The sequence below is a fragment of the Falco cherrug genome, chromosome 9, assembly GCF_023634085.1.
Source record: "Falco cherrug isolate bFalChe1 chromosome 9, bFalChe1.pri, whole genome shotgun sequence".
NCBI classification, from domain to species: domain Eukaryota; kingdom Metazoa; phylum Chordata; class Aves; order Falconiformes; family Falconidae; genus Falco; species Falco cherrug.
The window spans coordinates 40910402-40928841 of record NC_073705.1 but is presented as its reverse complement, the minus strand read 5'-3'; the positions used below and the strand labels follow the sequence as shown (position 1 = coordinate 40928841).

The 18440-nt window shown below is 52.8% G+C and overlaps 2 protein-coding genes across 2 annotated transcripts; one reads left to right on the top strand and one right to left on the bottom strand.

Moving 5' to 3' along the window:
- On the top strand, positions 1 to 3100 carry ADO (2-aminoethanethiol dioxygenase). The gene has a single exon (XM_055721120.1). The coding sequence runs from the start codon at positions 67 to 69 to the stop codon at positions 802 to 804; it is 738 nt and encodes a 245-aa protein (XP_055577095.1). The 5' UTR covers positions 1 to 66; the 3' UTR covers positions 805 to 3100.
- Positions 2227 to 8141, bottom strand: EGR2 (early growth response 2). The gene is made up of 2 exons (XM_055721119.1): positions 7097 to 8141; positions 2227 to 6755 (listed from the first exon to the last, which is right to left on the bottom strand). The coding sequence occupies exons 1-2, from the start codon at positions 7272 to 7274 to the stop codon at positions 5533 to 5535; spliced, it is 1401 nt and encodes a 466-aa protein (XP_055577094.1). The 5' UTR covers positions 7275 to 8141; the 3' UTR covers positions 2227 to 5532.
- Positions 8142 to 18440: the final 10299 nt, after the last annotated feature.

The window sequence follows — 18440 nt, the reverse complement described above, 5'->3', positions numbered from 1 at the left end:
GGAGGCGGAAGCGGCGACGGGACCGCCTGCCGCGGCGGGGGCGGCGGGGCCGGGTCGGGCGCCGCCATGCCCCGGGACAACATGGCCTCCCTGATCCAGCGGGTGGCGCGGCAGGCGCGGATCACCTTCCGCAGCCCGGCGGGGCCGGCCTTCGGGGAGAACCTGCACCGGCTGCAGCAGCTGCTGGACGAGGTGCGCGCCGAGGACCTGCACTTGGCGCCGCGGGGGCCGTCGGCGGCCGCGGCGGCGGCGGCGGGCGGGGGGTTCCCGTGGGCCGGCGTGGTGCCGCCGGTCAGCTACATGCACATCTGCGAGACGGAGAGCTTCAGCATGGGCGTGTTCCTGCTGCGGAGCGGCGCCTGCATCCCGCTGCACGACCACCCGGGCATGAACGGCATGCTGAAGGTGCTCTACGGCACGCTGCGCATCGCCTGCATGGACACGCTGCCCGCCGCCGCCGCCGCCCCGCCGCCCCCCGCCGCCGCCGGGCCCTGCCACCGCGCCCTGTACCGCTCCCGGCAGCACTACACGCCGGCCTCCCCGCCGTGCCTGCTCTCGCCGCACACCGACAACCTCCACCAGATCGACGCCGTGGACGGGCCCGCCGCCTTCCTCGACATCCTGGCGCCGCCCTACGACCCCCAGCACGGCCGGGACTGCCACTACTACCGCCTGCTGGAGGGGCCGCCGGCGGGCGCCGAGCCGCTGGCGCTGCCGCGGGAGGTGTGGCTGACGGAGACCCCGCAGGCCGCCGACTTCTGGTGCGGGGGCGAGCCCTACCCCGGGCCCCGCGTCTGCCTCTGAGGCGGCGGCCCGGGCCCGGCGGCCGCTGGGGCGGTGGGCGCTCGGCCCGCGCCGCCCGGAGGGGAGAGCCCGCCGCTCGCTGCACCCTGCCCGGCGCCGCCGGCCCGCCTCACGCCCCGGCCCGGCCACACGCTGCCAGGCGGCCCGGGCCCGGCGCTGCTGGGGCTCCGCGGGAGTGCTGCAGGCACCTCCTCGCCGAGGCCCGCCGGGCGTGCCGAGTCGGGGGGAGCAAAGTGCCGGGGTGCGTTTATTCCCCTTGGGCTGGTGGGGCGGAGCGGCGCCGTTAAGCTGCTGCTCACCTCAGCGCTCAGGAGGAACTGCTCCGGCGCCCTGTGCGGTGCGGGGGGTCGGCCCCGGCGGGAGGGCGAAGGTGTCGTGGGGCGCCGCGAGCGGCTTGGCGGGGTGGGCTCCCCAGCCTGGGCAGCGGGCTGGGCTGGCTGCAGCCGCTGGGCACGCCGTCTGCCACAGCCATCCTCGAGAGTCTGCGGGCCAAAAACCGGCCCAGAACAGCTCCTGAGCCAGGACGTGCGCCTCCAGTAAATGCCAGCAATCCCCGCGGCTGGAGTTAAGGGAGCTCCCCCTCCTAAGGGGCACTGTCAGGTTCAGAATCACTTTTTATCCGTACCTTAAAGCATTGCCTCTAAGATCTCGCTATTGCAACTGAGAATTACAGAGTACGTCTATGCATATTTCCTTCAGCTAGGAGAAGGAGACTAGTCGGCTGCTCGTTAATCTGCTTGGAACCTCTCATGCAGCAGTGGCAGAGGGCAGCAGAAGCTGTGGGCATCTTAAGAGAAAAACCAACTATCCACTGTTGAGTCGTGGAAGCTATTCTAGAAACGTGACGTTTGCAAACCCTATATATACAGCAGCGCACATAACCCTAGGTACAGATAAGATTTGACCCGATGTCTTCTCTTTAAAGTAGGGTCTGTGTTTTTATATGGACAAGAGAACACTTTGGGCTTTCGAAGCCTTGCAGTTTCCCTCTTTATACTATTTATAAAGACTACTTTTTCATAAGGCTTTTAAATAAACATAGCATAGAAGAGACACCATGAATTTTGCCTTGCTATGATGGAAGCAGTCTGGAGATGTGGTTTGTCCACGGCAGGGGATGCGGTCTTTCTAACAAGGGAGAAACTTTCTGTAGGTGAAATACTCCATCTGCACTGCAGGGACTGGTCTCGTGCCTCTTCATCCCAACGCACACTTCGTACCCCAGACCCAGACCGGGGCAGCCTTGGCCTGCTTGGTCACAACGTGGGAATTTGAATAATAAACACGACTGACCAACTTCCTAAGCGATGTACCAACCTGCTCCAGAAATCATTCCACAACTGGCTTTAATTTTTCTTTGTGTATTTATAAAAGCAGACTTGTTTTTCCTGTACAGTGGCTTGTATGTGTGAATTGTGTGAATTTTTAAATGATTCTGATACGGCATTGCCTTTTTTTTTTGGTTGGTTTTTTTTTTCCTGCAAAAGAATGAGTGTAAAATACAGTCAGCATTATGCATGCATGGATTAATTCTTTTGCAAGGAAAAAATGGTGGAAATTATTTCAGGCGATTTCCATTTATTCTTACAGCACTTTAAAGTGTCTGGTATTTCTGCAGCTGGCTTACCTGTTTTTCCTGGAATTCCCCTGCAGCTTAGCATTAGTTAATGTGCAACAATTCTGTATCGAATGTAGTCATTAAGTATAACGCAATGCCTCCCTGTGTTACAGCCCGTTTCTAACCCTCTCCGATGCTAATGAAGACCATCATCCTTTTACAAAAGTCCACAAAGAAGATAGCGTGGTGCATGCAAACACCTGTACTGGAAAAACAAACTGCGACAGAGAACATTTTTATCTCGTCCGCTCTGTCCTCCCCTTAGGTCTTTCTGCTTGGTTTTTAATTTTTTTTCCTCCATGTGCAAAACCTAGTCGAGATGTTTAATGGGATAGGACTTTAATGCATCTTTCCATAGAGGACAGCATGGTCCCTTATGCTGCGGAGTGCTGTTAACAACCGCGGCAAAACTTTTTTTTTTTTTTTTTTATTGGTGTTAGCATCAAGGTATTAAAGCTGGGGGAAATAGCAAAACCTGAGATGCATTAAAGAAAAGCCTCTTTGTGTAACTTCTTGCTCACTCAGTAATTGAAACTTACTTCATACGTGCTGGATATCTGTAAGCAGAAGGTTTAAGTCCATGATGCCGTTCCTTCTCTCTGCAGTCTGGTTTTTGTGTTTTCACAACAGCAAAATTACTATTATTGCTGAGTTATAGAATAAATACAGGATATCTTACCACTGACCAGTCATTACTTCCTTCACAAGTACAAGAGTCTGGAACCAAGTATGGTACAGAGTGCAGGTTTCTTTTGCCTAACAGTCCAAATGGTGCGAGTGGCCGTTCTTCACAAGGCGATGCTTAACGCTCGGTTCTCGCCCAAATCTTCCACCGGTGCCTGTAGACAAATCCAGGCACATGCAGTATCACCACTTTTAAACCTGGCTGTTACTGTAAGGCAAAGGCACAGGTTTAAGATTGCCGATACCAGTACGCAATGTAAGGTTCTTTTGTAGCTGTATGCTAGTCATCAGCAGTTTCCTTAATTCAGCTGGTTTAGTTTCCATGTTGTTGATCACAGTTTGCTTTTGACTGGGGTTTTCATCTTGTAGCATGGCTGCAGAGGGTAGTTTGGAGAGTGCGAGTGGAGCCTTGGATTGTGCACCTGGCTAGCTGAGATCCCAGTTCTGCTCGCGACGCTCTGGCTGCGGCGGAGCTGCAGTTATCTGAGGCCGTACCTCTGGGAGCGCAGCAGTCTGAGAGCACTGGAACCTCATCCACCTGCCTGTACTGCAGCCCACCGATGCCGACCAGGGAGGCCCCGGCTCCTGTGGGGTTGCGCTCCCGTGACATCCCTCCGGCAGCAGGCTGTGGTTGCTCTTGGGGGCCAGGAGCACACGACATCAGGTGATGAAGCTGCAACCTGCCAAGAGATGCAGCAGGGAAGGCGAAGGCATACTTGTGCTGCTAAGGGGCGGTGGGGTGGTGAGTGTGGCGGCTCTGTAGCTGGTGTCGTTGCGTGGCTTCATCCTGCAAGGACTGGTCCATGCCCAGCTTTGGAAGCCTGCTTCACCTCCAACTCAAAACCGGGCGTATTGCTTCAACTACTGCTGAACGCCTTTCCCAAGGAAAGCGCAGCTGCCCAAGGAGCCGGTGCCCGTTTGAGGAGACAGGGAGCAGGCCGTTCCGGACGGCAGAAGCAGGTGCCACCGGCGCTTTGCACAGCACGACCCTGCACCAGGGCACGGGCAAGGGCTTTGCCCCCGCTCCCTGCGGCACCGGGCTGTGGCGTTAGCGGCGAGGTCCCTCCCGCACGGCTCGCCTGTGCGGTGCGGGCCGTACCGGGGCGCTGCGTCAGCGGGGTGAGCCCGCGGGACCGGTACGGCCCTGCACCGACGGCAGGACCCGAGGGTGGGCCCTGGCGGGGCCAGGCCGGGATAACTGCTTAAAAAATAATAATCAAAACAGGTTAAAAAAACCCACCCAAAACCAAAAAAACAAGAGCGCCGTTGCGGCCAGATGGGTTCAACAGGAAAAGCCCGGCTGTGCCGCGGGGGTGAGCGCCGCCGCCCCCGGGCCCCGCGGAGCCCCAAGAACGGGCGCGGTGCCGCCCGCGCAGCCCGGTGCCGCCGCAGCCGCTGTCCCCGCGGGGCGGCCGTACCCGCTTTTGCGGAGCCCACTCGGGGAGGCTGCCTGGGGCGGACCGTAACCGCGGAACAAAACAGAAAGCGAGTCAAAAAAACCCACCCCGCTCCCCGGGCTGATATTATCCCGTCTGTCGTCTCCGAGGGGAATCCCCGCTCCCGAGAGCGAGCGCTTCTACGCCGGGGCCGCTGGTTTTCCGCGCCACGGCCGTGCGGGGCGGGGCGGGGCGCTCCGAGGTGCCCGGGCCCGGCTGCCCCGCAGCCCCCCGGGGACGGGCGGGCGGCACCCGTTCCCCCGGGCCGGGCGGCGGAACCTACGGAAATAAAGCTGTCAATTTAGCATAATTAAGAGATTTATTTGTCGTCTTTTATAAACGTTGTAAGCACCTACCCTATGGTCGAAAAGTTTATTTACAGAGCGGCCAGAAAGAAACCCTCTCTCCTTCCAGCTCCCGTTAGTGGTTGTGCATTATTCGGGTTATCTGCTGCGCGCCGGGTCCCGGCGGCCAACGGGCGTCGGTTCCAGCCAGAGTATTTACAACCCGTCCCAAGTCCTACTACAAACGTAACACTTTTAAGTCACCAGAAAGAAAAACAAAAACAAAACCCCAAGCCAGTGCGTACAAAAATATAGTCTCTAAAAAAAAAAAAAATCCCAATATTAATAGGCAGAAATGTACAGCCATACTAAAACCAGGGAGGGAAAACTTTCCGGTCTCGGTGTCGCCGCTGTCGTCGGAGCGGATCGGTAAGGCACCCCCCACATGCAGACAGGGGACCGGGCTCTACACCACACAAGGCACCAAGGACACCTCACCACGACGGCACTGCATGCATCCATCCTCCCGCCGCAGCCCCTATGTACACCGGCCGGCCCGGCCCGGCCCGACCCGGCCCGGCCCGCTCCGGCCCGGGGGAGCCCCGCGGCGCCACCAGGTGCTCGTCGCGCCCCGCCGGGCTCCGCGCCCCGCCGCCCTCGGCGGCGGCTCAGCGGCTCAGCGCTGGGTCCTGCCCACCCCGCGCCGTCAGGGCGTCCGCGTCCGCGCCGCGCAGGGGGCCAGGGTGGCGGCGCCGCTCCCGCCGCCGGGCTGCGGGCACCCGCCGGCGGCGGCGGCGGCGGCTCCTTTCCGCTCCTTCTGGCGCAGGTGGATCTTGGTGTGCCGCTTCCTCTCGTCGGAGCGGGCGAACTTCCTGCCGCAGAAGTCGCAGGCGAAGGGCTTCTCGCCGGTGTGCGTGCGGATGTGGGTGGTGAGGTGGTCGCTGCGGCTGAAGTTCCGCATGCAGATGCGGCACTGGAAGGGCTTGTGGCCCGTGTGGATGCGGATGTGCCGGGTGAGCTCGTCGGAGCGGGAGAAGCGGCGGTCGCAGCCCTCGGCGGGGCAGGGGTAGGGCCGCTCGTGGACCGGCGTCTTGCTGGGCCGGTTGGGGTACTTGCGGGGCCGCAGGATGGGCCGCAGCGGCAGGTGGTGCGGGCTGTAGGCGCCGGCGGGCAGCCGGGCGCCCGCGCCCTCGCCCCCGCCGCCGCCGGGAGCGCTGCCGGGGGCGGCGCCCGCCGGGGGCGCCCCCATGGTGAAGTTGCGGATGGTGGAGAGCGGCGTGAGGGGCGGCGGGACGCGGAGCGAGTCGAGGGGGCAGGGGAAGGGCTTGCGGTCGGGGCCGGCGTGCAGCTCCCGCTGGCACTGGGGCGGCGGGAAGAAGCCGCCGTACTCGGGGATCATGGTGAAGAGCCCGCCGTCGGCCGCCGCCGCCTTCGGGGAGGGGTAGGAGGGCGGCGGGGGGAAAGGCAGCGCCCCGCCGCCGGCGGCGGGCAGGAAGGCCGAGGAGGGGTCCTGCGGGTACAGGTCGCCGCAGCCCGAGTAGGGCGGCGGCGGCGGCGAGTAGAGGTGCTCCAGGTCGGCCGGCTGGCCCTGCGCCATGGTGCAGCCGAGGGCCCCGGCCAGCGGGTTGGGGGAGGCGGCGGAGGCGGCGGAGGCGGCGGTGGCCGAGGAGGAGGCGGAGGAGGCGGCGGCGGGGGCGGCGGCGGGGGCGGCGGAGGAGGGCGTGCTGACCCCCTGCAGGATCCCCGCGCTGACGATATTGATGATGCCCTCGGGGTAGCAGCCGGCGCCGGGGTACTGCGGGTCGATGGAGAATTTGCCCATGTAGGTGAAGGTCTGGTTGCGGGAGGCCGGGGCGTTGGGCGCGAAGCCGCCGCCGTAGGGCAGGTCCAGGGCCCGCTTGTCGCCCATGTCCACGTTGATCATGCCGTCTGGGGGGGAAAAGGAGCCGGTCAGCCTTCCGCGCCGCCACCCGCCGGGCGGCCCGGCCCCGGCCTCGGCTCCGGCCGCCGCCCGCCCCGGCCCGGCGCGGCGCGGGGCTGCGGCGCGCACATGTTGCGCTCCGGCTGCGGGGGCTCCGCGCCCGCCGCAACTTTTCCCCCGAGCCGGGCGCGGAGGCAGAGCTGCCGCGAGGGGCGCCGGGGACCCCGGCCGGGCGGCGGGGAGGCCGCGGCCCCCGTCCCAGTCCGCCCCCCGCCCGCCCGCCCGCCGCCCCAGGGCTCCGCCGCCCTCTGCGGGCGGCCCGGCCCGCACCTGCGCGGGCTCCGCTTACCTCCGGCCACACCGCTCATCTGGTCAAACGGCCCCGCCAGGTCGGCATTGGGGAAGATCGCGACCGAAGTTGGCAGCGCGGCGGAGATGTCATCGGCGGGGTAAATGCCCTCGGGGAGCTGGTGCACGAACCCGCCGAGGGTCACCGGGATCTTGTCCACCGCCTTGGCGGTCATCATGGGGGCGGCGGGGCGGCCGGGGGAGCGGTGCTCCCGGCCGGCGGTGCGCGCTCGGGGCGGGGAGGGGGAGAGGAGGGGGCGCTTCCCCCAGCCTCCCACTACCGGCGCGGGGGGACGGCGGGGAGCCGGCGCGGCGCGCGGGGAGGCATGTGCGGGCGGGCGGGCGGCCGCCCCGTCGCGGCGGTGCGGTGCCCGCGGTGCCCCGGGAGAGCCGCGCTCCCGCCGCAGCTCGCGCTGGAGGACAAGTCTGGCGGTAAGTATTTATGGGGGCCCCCTGAATGCCCGGGACGTCACTGCCCATATAAGGACTGAGGAACGGGGCCTGGCGGTCACGTGGGCGCCCGCGTGCGGCACCCGCCACCCCGCGCCCGCCCCGACCCCCCCCCTCCCCGCCGCGCTCCGCGCCCCGCGGGGGCGGCCCCGACCCGCCCCGGCCGCGCTCAGCCCCCGCCGCGCCGGCAGCGCCCCGCCGCCGCCCGCCGCGCCGCCCAGGGGGGGATTCCGGTGGCGGGGCCCTTGTCCTAAAAAGGAGCGGATCCGGCCCCGCCCCCCTGCCCTTTTTAGGGCTCGTTCCGGAAAATTTTAAAAAGCTCGGAAAAGCAGAGGAGGTCCCGGGGCCGCCCCGCCGGGCCCCGCTCACTTTCTCAGCAGCCCGTAACCGCAGAGCGGCGGCGGGTCAGAAACAGCCGCATTCACGGAATCCGGCTTCTCCTTTCTTAAAAAAAATAAAATTTTTGTTTTGTTTTGTTTTGTTTTTCTGAATTACGGGTGGAAAGAGGCGCCGCGCGGAGCGAGCGTGTCGCTGTTTTTTTTGGAAAGTGTCTGATCTATATATACCGCCGCGCAAACGGAACCGCCCGCTCCGCCGTCGGGGGGTTGTTATTGTACCGACGGGCGCAGCCGGGGATGGGGACGGGGGGGCGGCGGGGCTGCCCCCTCCATGCCCCCCCCCGCCGCTCGCACCCTGCGCGGACCAGCCTCTTGCTTCCGCTGCCGTGTTCCACAGCTTCCCGAGGCCCCATCCCCAGCACCGTTTCCACTCCCGGTTTTGCTTTTCTTTCCCCAAGATCTCCTCCATAATGAGGGTATCGAAGCAGAGCGTGCTTAAATTCTAGCCTCCCCCCTCCCCAAGAACTAAAAATAACCTCCCTTGTGCCTCCCTTCCCAGGAGAAGCCAGTCTTTCATATGCTGTTCCCAAGCTTGCAGCCCCTACATCTTCTTGCTGATGAGGGTGTCAGATGTAATTATTTTTGAAAGCTGTATCCCATGCTATGCTCATGTCACTAATCTCATTACTTAGGAATATTTCGGCTTATGGCTGTTTATTCCTGCGTTTAGGAAAGCAACTCTCACATATGGTCTGTAGCATGCAAGGCCCCTTTTCCATGGTCTGCAGAAAAAAAATCCCATTGACAACCTAAGCAGCAGTAAAACGTGGCAACATATGAGAGACGCTACAAAAGCACACTCCTGTTCCAAATCGTCAGGCCAGAGAATACACAGGAAGGCTAAAAACTCTTCACTTTCAGTTTTAGCCACATATACCAGTATTTACGGGGTTTAGTACGTTACAGCACATGCTGCAGAAGCGTGGCATGTTCCTCACAGTGCCTGCACTTACCTCTGCCTGGGATCCCAAAGGCTGTCACAGGGTGTCTGTCTCTCTGGCCCCTCTTTATCCATGCAACACCTCACACCCCAGCTGGGAAAGGCGCTCTCAGTTCCTCTCTTTTTGTTTCACTGCCTTCAGTGATGCTCCAGGTTTGCTACTTGTCCGGTCACCGCAGAGCCCAGGCTAGACAGGAGCATGCCTGAAAAAGTACACATTTCAGGGGCATTTGTCATACTTGCTAAGGAATAGTAGGGATAAACCTAGATATTTTCCTTCACCTGTGATCGAGGAAGTGTGCACAGTATTTGTTTATATATAATACCTAGTGGTTTTTAACGTAGGTTTTTGTTACCCGTCCTCCCTAGCACTTAATGTACAGCCAATAGTTTGGCATAGGAGATTTAGTTGAAAGAAAGCTTGTGCTCAATTTCAGTAGGATTCTAGATATTTTAATTTTTAAAAACCCATCTCAATTTAAAAGTTAAATTGTGACAGAGAGAGACAGAGAGAGACAGGTGCTGGGAAATCTGACTGAGAAGTAGGAGCAATTGTGTTGTACCTTTCCATTACAGCTGAGCTATAATTGGTCTAATCGCTACTATGAAAGAACAAAATATTGGAATCTGTTGTGCTGTGGGTCAAGTTACTTTACATGAATTTGAGAAACAGGTGACTCTAAGCAGAGGATCCTCTTTACTGCAAAACATCGCAGATGTATCAGACGCAGGGTTTGGGGATACTCTGCATCATCTTCCTGTATTGTATGAAAATATCACGTGCCCACTGATGACATTAAGTCATAATGAACACAGGAGAAAGAAGAACCAAGGTTTCACGTCCCACCTTAACCTCCCCACATCTCAATTCCAGCATTTAACTAACTTGGAGAATTTAATGTTCTTCCACCACAGAGAAGGACTCAATGGAAGACTGACACAAATAAAATTTAATGTACCTCCTAGCTATCTTCACCTAAGGAATACTACTGTTAGTTGACTTTGTTGGTTAACTTTAAAAGCCTTCTCAAGAATGGGGTAAGTTATGTCTGACTTCCAGCCTTTACAGGGACAATTAAGTCACTTATCTCAATAGGACCTTTGTCTTAATGGCAGCAGGATCTGGTACGGGGTGAGATTGAAATGTAGTTAGTGCTTGGTCTTCAGGAAGATGTTGACAGATGAAACTCAAATGTTTCTGGTCCCTTTACAGATATTCTTGCTGTAGTGCTTTGCATGTGCTTTTTGCCTTTGATCCCGTTTGGCTGATTATACCAGACTCCGAGTATTAGACGGTCCAACTTGCACTGACGTCAATGAGCGTTACACGCAAAAAGTCCTACTGATTCCTGTGGTTCCTATAAACCACGTGGTTTCATATGACAGACAGATTGCTGGTGTAAATTGCCAAAGCCTCACTCGCACCAAGAAAGGAGCTGTGCCTCATACATGCATGACATGTCTGACTGGATGTAGCACTGACTGAGGAGGGTTCAGAGCCGAAGGGCAGAACTTCTCTTTTATTCCAAATTTCTTTGAAACCAGCCCCCTTTGGGTTTATTGTAGTTGCACTTTTAACCAGGTACTAGCAGATGTTGCACTGTGTATATTTTCCTGCGGTCACTCTCTACCACAAGTACCTGAGACAGGAGCTGTAGAAATAAAATTGTCCTTGCCTCCATACTTGAGCTTGAGTGTGGCTGAGGAAGAAAAGGCAGCTCATCATCTGTGGAGCTAGCAATACCATTTAACCAGCTTAACAGCACACATTGGAGTCATCTGTCCAGGGAGTTACTATGCTTTTGTAGCAAAACTTGACCGACCTCATGTGCTAACAGCAGCAATGCTAGTAGGCCTGCTTGGGAAATGCACCCTACCACTTCCACTGTGCACCTTGCTGCTTTCAGGAATGTTAAAGCAGCCCTGGCTCAGCAGGTGCCCTTGGGAGTAGGGACTTGTTCCTGGATAGGAGGTGGGTGACCCTGTCCTTTGACAACAGCAAGGGATGTCTGGACTAGATTCAGGTTGGGGTTGGTGTGTGTTTTTGATGTTTCACGTAAAAGAGAAGTTCTTCTCTCCAATGCTGGATTTTAGAGTTTCCTAAATTTGCCCCTTTTCACTGGGGGAGAGAGATTTGTCATGTCCTCACAGGAAGAAATGCTGGTTTACTAACGCCTTTTGTTTTGCCAGGGGTGTCTGCTGGATTCCCTGGCTGTAGGCAAAAGCCACTTCCATTAAATATACCCTGCCTGCCCCTCACAGGCCTGATGCAGCCTCTCAGCCTGTGCTGGCCGGTCACTGAAACCTGGTACCCAGCCAGGGAAACCTGCTGTAAACACAAACCTACAGAAAACAGCTGCCTGACTGCTGGCATGCTAGGGGAAGGGGATGGTTAAAGAGTAGAGGAGAAGGCATCCCAGTCTACCCTTAATTACAGTACCTTGAAACCACACTGCTGTTTTCAGCCAGGGCTGCTTGTTGTCTTAGGATGAATGCCTGTAAATGTGAAACAAGTAAATGACTTTATTGTGAGGATTTGGCTCAGGAGACCCTTAGCAGCATCCTGAAGGGTTATTTAAATGTCAATAACATTTTCTAACTCGGGCTATAGGAATTAAACAAACCCGTGTGGAATCAGCAAGTTACTAGTTTAAATTTGTGTGGCTGCAAACACGTATGTGTGACAGGGAAAACTTCCAGTCAAATAAAAGCAACAACAAATTTGTTTGCCTAAAACCCATTCTCGTATTAAGTGTGCAGAACATTTCCTTGATGTTCCCTTACACGGTTTCTAGCCGATGTATTAAATCTGGAAGTCCTACCTCTGCTCGCCCCTTTCGTTCTTGATGTAACACCGGCGGGAGTGGAAGTTCCCCGCAGCCGGCGGGAGGGGAGCGGGAAGAGTGTGCGGGCTCCACTGCCCTCTCCTGGGGGAAAACGCTCCCGGGAGCCGGCGAGGACACGGCAGCTGAGCAAAAAGCAGAGAACTGGGCTGAGTGCTGCTGGTGTTTCCCCATATAACAGCACCACTAAAGCTTTACATCACAGGCGTGCTACCTATAGAGACACCAAAGTACAGCCCTGTTGGGTCAGAGATCCAGGCCAGGGCGGCAGGGCTGCCTGATGGCAGTCCCACAGGCTGTGACTCTCGTAGCCCCAAGGGGGTCAGGATGGAGACAACACACCCCAGGGAAGTGCTGGGAGCAAGCCACAGGGTGGGTGTCCCTCCTGAAAGGCAAAAGTAGCAGCTCTGCATGATGCTTGCTGGGGGAACAAAAAAAAAAAACAAAAAACCAAACCACAAAAAAAAAAGCGTTGCTTCTCATAACAGGGAAAATAACTCGGATACATGTATCAGTTACGAGACAAGACTCTCAAAATGACAACTTTGTTTCTGAATAGCGATAGTCTGCCTGCTAAGCTCTGCTTTCCAGTCCCTTCTGAAACTAGTTTCACTTACCCTTGTATTTCCTGCTGTCCTCATTTCTCCTGTGCTTTGTGTAAACACCACCTTGTCCCATGGCTGCACTGGGCCTTTAGTCCAGGGAGAGAACTGATGGAGTTTAGCCCTTAACAATGCAAGTGGCCTTTGACCCTGGAGGACTGAAATAAAAGAAGTATAGCAAGTGTCACATTTTCAGTTCTCCTCTTGGTCCCATTACCTAGTGCTTGAGTACTTGGAAGGCTTGTCAGAAGGCTTTCCGGACATACTCAGTTTATAGGAAACAGCACCTTCAGAACTGGGTACGGCTTTTTATCCTCAGCTGAGGAGTAGTGAGGTCATGTGTGGCATCTCTTTTCAGCAGAGCAGGAGGCAAAGCAAAACTCTGGCACCATTTTCCAAGCAGTCTTTGAGAAGAGAAGCAGAAGAGCTCTGTGGGATGTTTCTCAGAAACTTCCCACCCCTCCAGGGAAGCTGGAGCCATTCACAGGATTTCTAGATTGCCAAGGACTCGTTTGTGTTTGCCCTGTCTATGCACCACTTCTCAGAACCTGTTTCCATTTGTGTCTCATTTCTCTGTGCTTTGGTCTTAAACCAGTCTGCCTTGAGCCTTGAAAACTCAGCTCTTTCCTCTGGGTAAGTCAGTCTGAGCGTGATTCTGGCTTTTCCTTAGTTTTTATCATCATTTATTTTCTGCTCCCAAGGGCATGTCTACATGCTCCAGTCTCACCAGAAGACCATCCTGATTATGTACTCCCGAGACGAAAGGTGTTCAGGTTCATTTTCAGCAAAGTTACCCAATGGATGGTTTACTGTTAAGAACTGCTAGCAAATTTTATTGGAGCAGAGAATTTTTTAAAAATCCCACAAGAGATTAAAATAAGCAGCACATTTTGCTTTAAAATTTCTAGGGCCAGATCTTCAAGCAGTGTAAATTAGCATAAGTTTTCTGATGCTATAACCCCTACAATCTGAGTGGAAGTCAAAATTGGACATGATTTTATTTAAGGTTTGGTTACTTTTCAAGGCTAAAACTCAAACTTCTCCTGAGGGTGGGCATGGTCCTTTTTGTTCTGTATTTGGGCTGCTTCCACCTGTTTTGCAGGATTTTATTTCTATCTTTGATTTGTTTTCTCTGCTGTGGTGTATTGTTCTTGTCCTTTCACATGCCCTCTCATTCATGTATCTCTCTCTACTCTCTGTTGACCAACCTTTTCAGCTCTCTCTTCTCTCTTCCCCCTCCTGCCTTTCCTCTTCCTTGGTAGTTCCTTTTCCTTCCCCCTTATCTCAGCAATTGCTGCCAACAGCTATATTTGGAATAGAGTGGGAACAAGCTATTCTTGTGACTTTACTTTGAAACAACTGAGAGGAGCAGATGATTTTCTTTGAAAAAATAGAGGATACATCAAGGAGAAGGCAGGCTAGTAAAGTCAAAATGACATTGTTAGGGAATACCTGCCCAGCAGGTTCATCTCTCCCAACTCTCAGAATAACTTGAACAGCTATTGGTTCATTTGCTCTGTCATAGCTTTAAATCCTCCTTTTGTGCAAAATTCCTCTCTCTGGGTTAGTAATCTGAGGTCCTAACAAGGCCTAGCTCACCACCACAATGTCTGGGCACTCACACGTCAGGGGAATGACTGCCACCTAAAATCTCAGATGCTAGAATTAGCTGAAACAGGACATATAGTTGTTTAGCACTGGAACTCAATGCCATTGTATCTTCTGGTGTAGCAACAGGATCTGTTATAGAGTCCCACTTGTATGGGCTAGCACAGAAATATGCTGGGAGGAGCGACTCCTATTGAGCAACATGATTTCTCTATGTCTTCTCACATTAACTCCTTCTCACGACCACCTGTTCCTCATCACCCCTGCCATTTAAACTGCTGTAAGCAATACATTAACAAAGCCAGCAAAGAACAGAGCTACATGAACAGGACAACACAGAATGTATTTCTCCCTATCCCCCATACTTCTGTGTTTATATGATTAACTCCCACATTGGCAAACCAAACAAGAAATGAGGCCAAAAGAGAAATTCAGCATCACGGCTTAGCGTTTTGTGCCTGTGCCAGAAGAAGACCCAAGTCTATTTGTCTGCTCCCAAGTGAGGCTGGTTCTGTTAAAACCGTACTGCTGTACACGTTTGTGTGCAAAACGGCGTCATACAGGGAAAGATACATGGAATTGCACACAGAAAGATGCAGGGATAAGATCTTTCCTTACAAGTTAAACATTCAAAGGAGGGACGGCTGCTAAATGTTAGACAAGAAGCTAGAAGGAAATCCATTCATCGATGACTTTCTGGGATTTTATAAAGCAGCTAACACAAATGGTCGTGCTGACATGGGGCTTCCACAGTTCTCTCTGCAGTAATGGTTAATGCGTTCAGTTTGCCAACAGAATACATGTCAATAACCAATATCTTAGGAGGGCAAGGCTGACAGAGCTCTAGCGTTTTTCTATCAGACCATCTAATAGAAAAACAGATTAGTCTTTGAGCAAACAGATTCTTTTCCATGTCCACACTATTACTAATGCCACCATACCGTAGATCTTGAATGTTGTGTATCAAACAGAGGCTAAGCAAAGGAAAAAAGGAACGAACCAGGTTACGAAGTGACATCTACTTTCAGCACTACCACTAATCTCCAACAGAGACTGCCAAGTGTCTCTTTGGGCTTCTGTCCCTTAAAACAGCGCACAGGAGAATTTGGTGTATGCTGCAGACGTAACAGTATAATAACATTTTATACTGAATTAAATGCAAGTGCAATAGCTAAGTGTACTTAATCAGTATCAGATGAGTTTTTGCCATCTTCTGGTGCCATATGAAGCAAATGTATTTTATGTGTTCCCAACCTCAGGTCAATAGACAAAGGAACTTTGATGATTCGGAGAACACTGCTAAATCCATGGTGAAGTCAGAGAGGATTTGGCCCTCCCCTGTTACCTCTCATCCCGTGTCCCATCCTCTCCATGCTGGCAACTCACAGCTTTCCTCTCAGCCTCCTCGGCTCCACATGCTTAGTTCAGCTGAATAACACAACTGCAAAGAACATCTGAAAAATAAACTTTAGGTTTAAAGTTCCTAGCGCACTACATGGGGCGCAGACCTGGGCCAGTTTGCTGAAAAGGGAGCTGGCCCACAGCTGTGTGGCCACAAGTCTGCATTCACTGGCCCAGGGACCAGAAACTGCTTCCCAGGCCTTCAAGACTGCCGATGTGCCTTTGCTTTTTATTACCGAGCAGGTGCAGATGTGGCTAAGGCTTGGCTGCATCTAAGCCATAACTAAATTTCACTGAGATTTGCAAGGTAGGCTTTCCCCAACCTCCTTGGTCTGGACCATCTGAGAAGATGAGATTTTCTGAGCCTTTCTACCACCACTCAGAACGGAGGAAATTTTTATACCCAGAATTAGAGTCCTTGCCCACAGTGTATGACATGCTGGATTCAGACCTTGTTTCTGCCTAAATGCAGCTGAGTGCATTTCTTCCACCTTGCAGGATGATGGCCAAAACCATGTTTCAGAGTCATTCTGAGGCCTGCCTGTGTCTTTCTGACACAGACTTTGAGCTTTACGTAAAGTGAGCCAGCTGGACTGGCTCTGCAGCAGAGATCAGGGTACCTGCCTGGAAAAGAGCCAAGATCCAGTAGGAAGATGCAGCTGGTGTCCCAGTTTCTGCACTTTAGCTTCGAGCAGGTCGTGAGGAGCTGACAGGCTGTGCATCTGGAGGAGGGTTAATGAGAAAACTTGTAAGTGCTATGTTACAGGTATCCATTTTCCATTAAAACAATAACCTGCAAGTGCTTTCCAGGCATCCAAGGAGGGTCAGTCACTGTTGCTGTAACCCACAAAGGACGTGGGAAGAAAAGGTGTGAAGAAAGAGCAGCACCAAACAGATGATGTTTTTCACTTTTATCCATAAGAAATATCAAAGAACAGGAAGTATTCACCCTGTGATGTACAACGGACCTTCCTTAAGGGTAGGCTGGATAATGATCATATCATAAATACCATAAATTCTGTAATTCAGGACAGCACTTGTGCTGGAACACACTAAAAGTTCCAGGTCTGCAGCATGCCCAGAGAAGCTGGCCAGGGCTGCCCTGGACTTTGCAGGCTTTCTGGTAAGCACACTCACTGTAACACAATTTAAAGTTAACAACGTGTCTAAAAACACACACAATGTCGGAGAAGGAATGAAACGTTGCATTTCACTCTCCCCCCCAACCTTATTACAGACTAAGGAAAAATAATGTGCGGAGAAAAATACTTCACCATCTAAAGAGTTTTTCTGGTTTCTAAATCTAGTGAAGAGTCATTGTATATTTTGACAGAAAAATGAATCAAAATAATAAAGTGAATACAAAATTATATTGCTGTCAATAATTTAATTTACACAAAATAGCACTGTGACATGGTAATTGTTATATATGATGCAGCATTCAGTATAATATTTGGAGAATACATTATAGAAAGTCAACATTTAACTACTAAAATCAACTTACATAATCAAAGCTGTCAGGGAATCTTTACAGTTTTATATTAATTTGAATGTAATTTACTATAGAGGTGTCATTCTTAGAGGTGCTTACAATAGTTAATGATCTCTGCATTTCCATTATAAAATCCTATTTTCAAAGGTTTATAACTTGGTCTTAAGAACTCTCAGCCCTCCGGCACATTTTCCTTTTCCTTACAAAAACTATGTTAGACGTTTTAAACTTTTCTGTCAGAGCAGAAAGTGTGGTTACCCTCAAAATTTGTTTTATGGATTTGCTAATTTGCTGCTTGCTACCCAGGTATCTCAGAAAAAGAAAGGTTCTTCACAGTAGAATACATTACAGTTACTTTCTTTTCTTCCACCTTGCTGAGTATATTACCCCTCAGATTATTTTTCTTGCTGAAGTTTCTAAGCATCTTCCAATATTGCATCCAAACCTTCTCTGCAGCATTCTTTTTCTCCTGCCTATGTTGCTGCCATTAAGCTTTCTTCCAGGTCCTTCTCCTCATCTCTGACTCCTGGCTCTGTTCTGAGTCTTCTCACAGATGTCCACACTTAAATTCACAGTTGCAGCTTCCACCACATCCAGTAGTTGATGGGCTCTCCTGGCTGTACCATTTCTTCAGCCTCATCCCTTTTCTCAAGCTGCAGTCCTAACTCACTTTTCCAACTCATTAGAGGTCCAACAATTAGTTTTGCTCCAGGAAGTACATTTCTCCCCCTGATTGATTCATACCAGACATTACCCATCAACGCACCTAGACCTGCTCTGTTGGTTGTTTGGTGATTTTCAGTTTATCAGCCACAGGAACTATATAGCCCTGAGGTGCTAAAGCTGTCTCCCTCCCTCCCCAGGCTTTCTGCACAGGAGGCAGAACACCGCAAAAGGATTGCCGACACATTGTTACAGGTCATTTCCAAAACCAGAATATGAAAGACAAATTGTCAATGCAAAGCTATTATCCATGATAAAAACAAAGCAAATAAGTACCCTGTCTGCTTTGGTAGACCCATTCGAGTTCATGGGTCTAGTTTTCCCAAATCCTGGTCAGATTCACTTTTTTTCATCTGTTAGTTAGCTGTCATTTTGGATCCCCTAGCACCTAGCTTTCTGTAACCTCAGTGTTATTAGACCAGACATGTTTGAACCAACGTGTACAACTGTGTCCAAAATCTAAATCATCACTACCATGTAAACATCTAGATTTACATGGAAGTAGTTTTTTCACTTGTCCAGGATGTCTTTATTTTCCATGCAAGAAGAGCTTTTTAAAGTATTTGTGATGCTCTATTCTAGCCATTCTGTCTTTATGTGACCACTTTTGTCCAGTGCCAACACTTTTGCAAAACACTTCCTTCCCTTTTTCCATCATTGCCATTTTCTTTGTTTGAAAAAATGAATGTATTACTTTCTAATAATTCAATGACGTCACAAGTAAGATGGGAGTTTCTTTTCCCTTATGCATACTGAGAACAGATCTGTAGTTTCAGACAAAAAAATCTGTTGCTTACATATCACATTACTGGAGATGGAAAGAAAAACTATTTCATAGGCATGGTGTTTTGCTGATGGACTTGATTCAAGAAAAACGTGGTCATATTT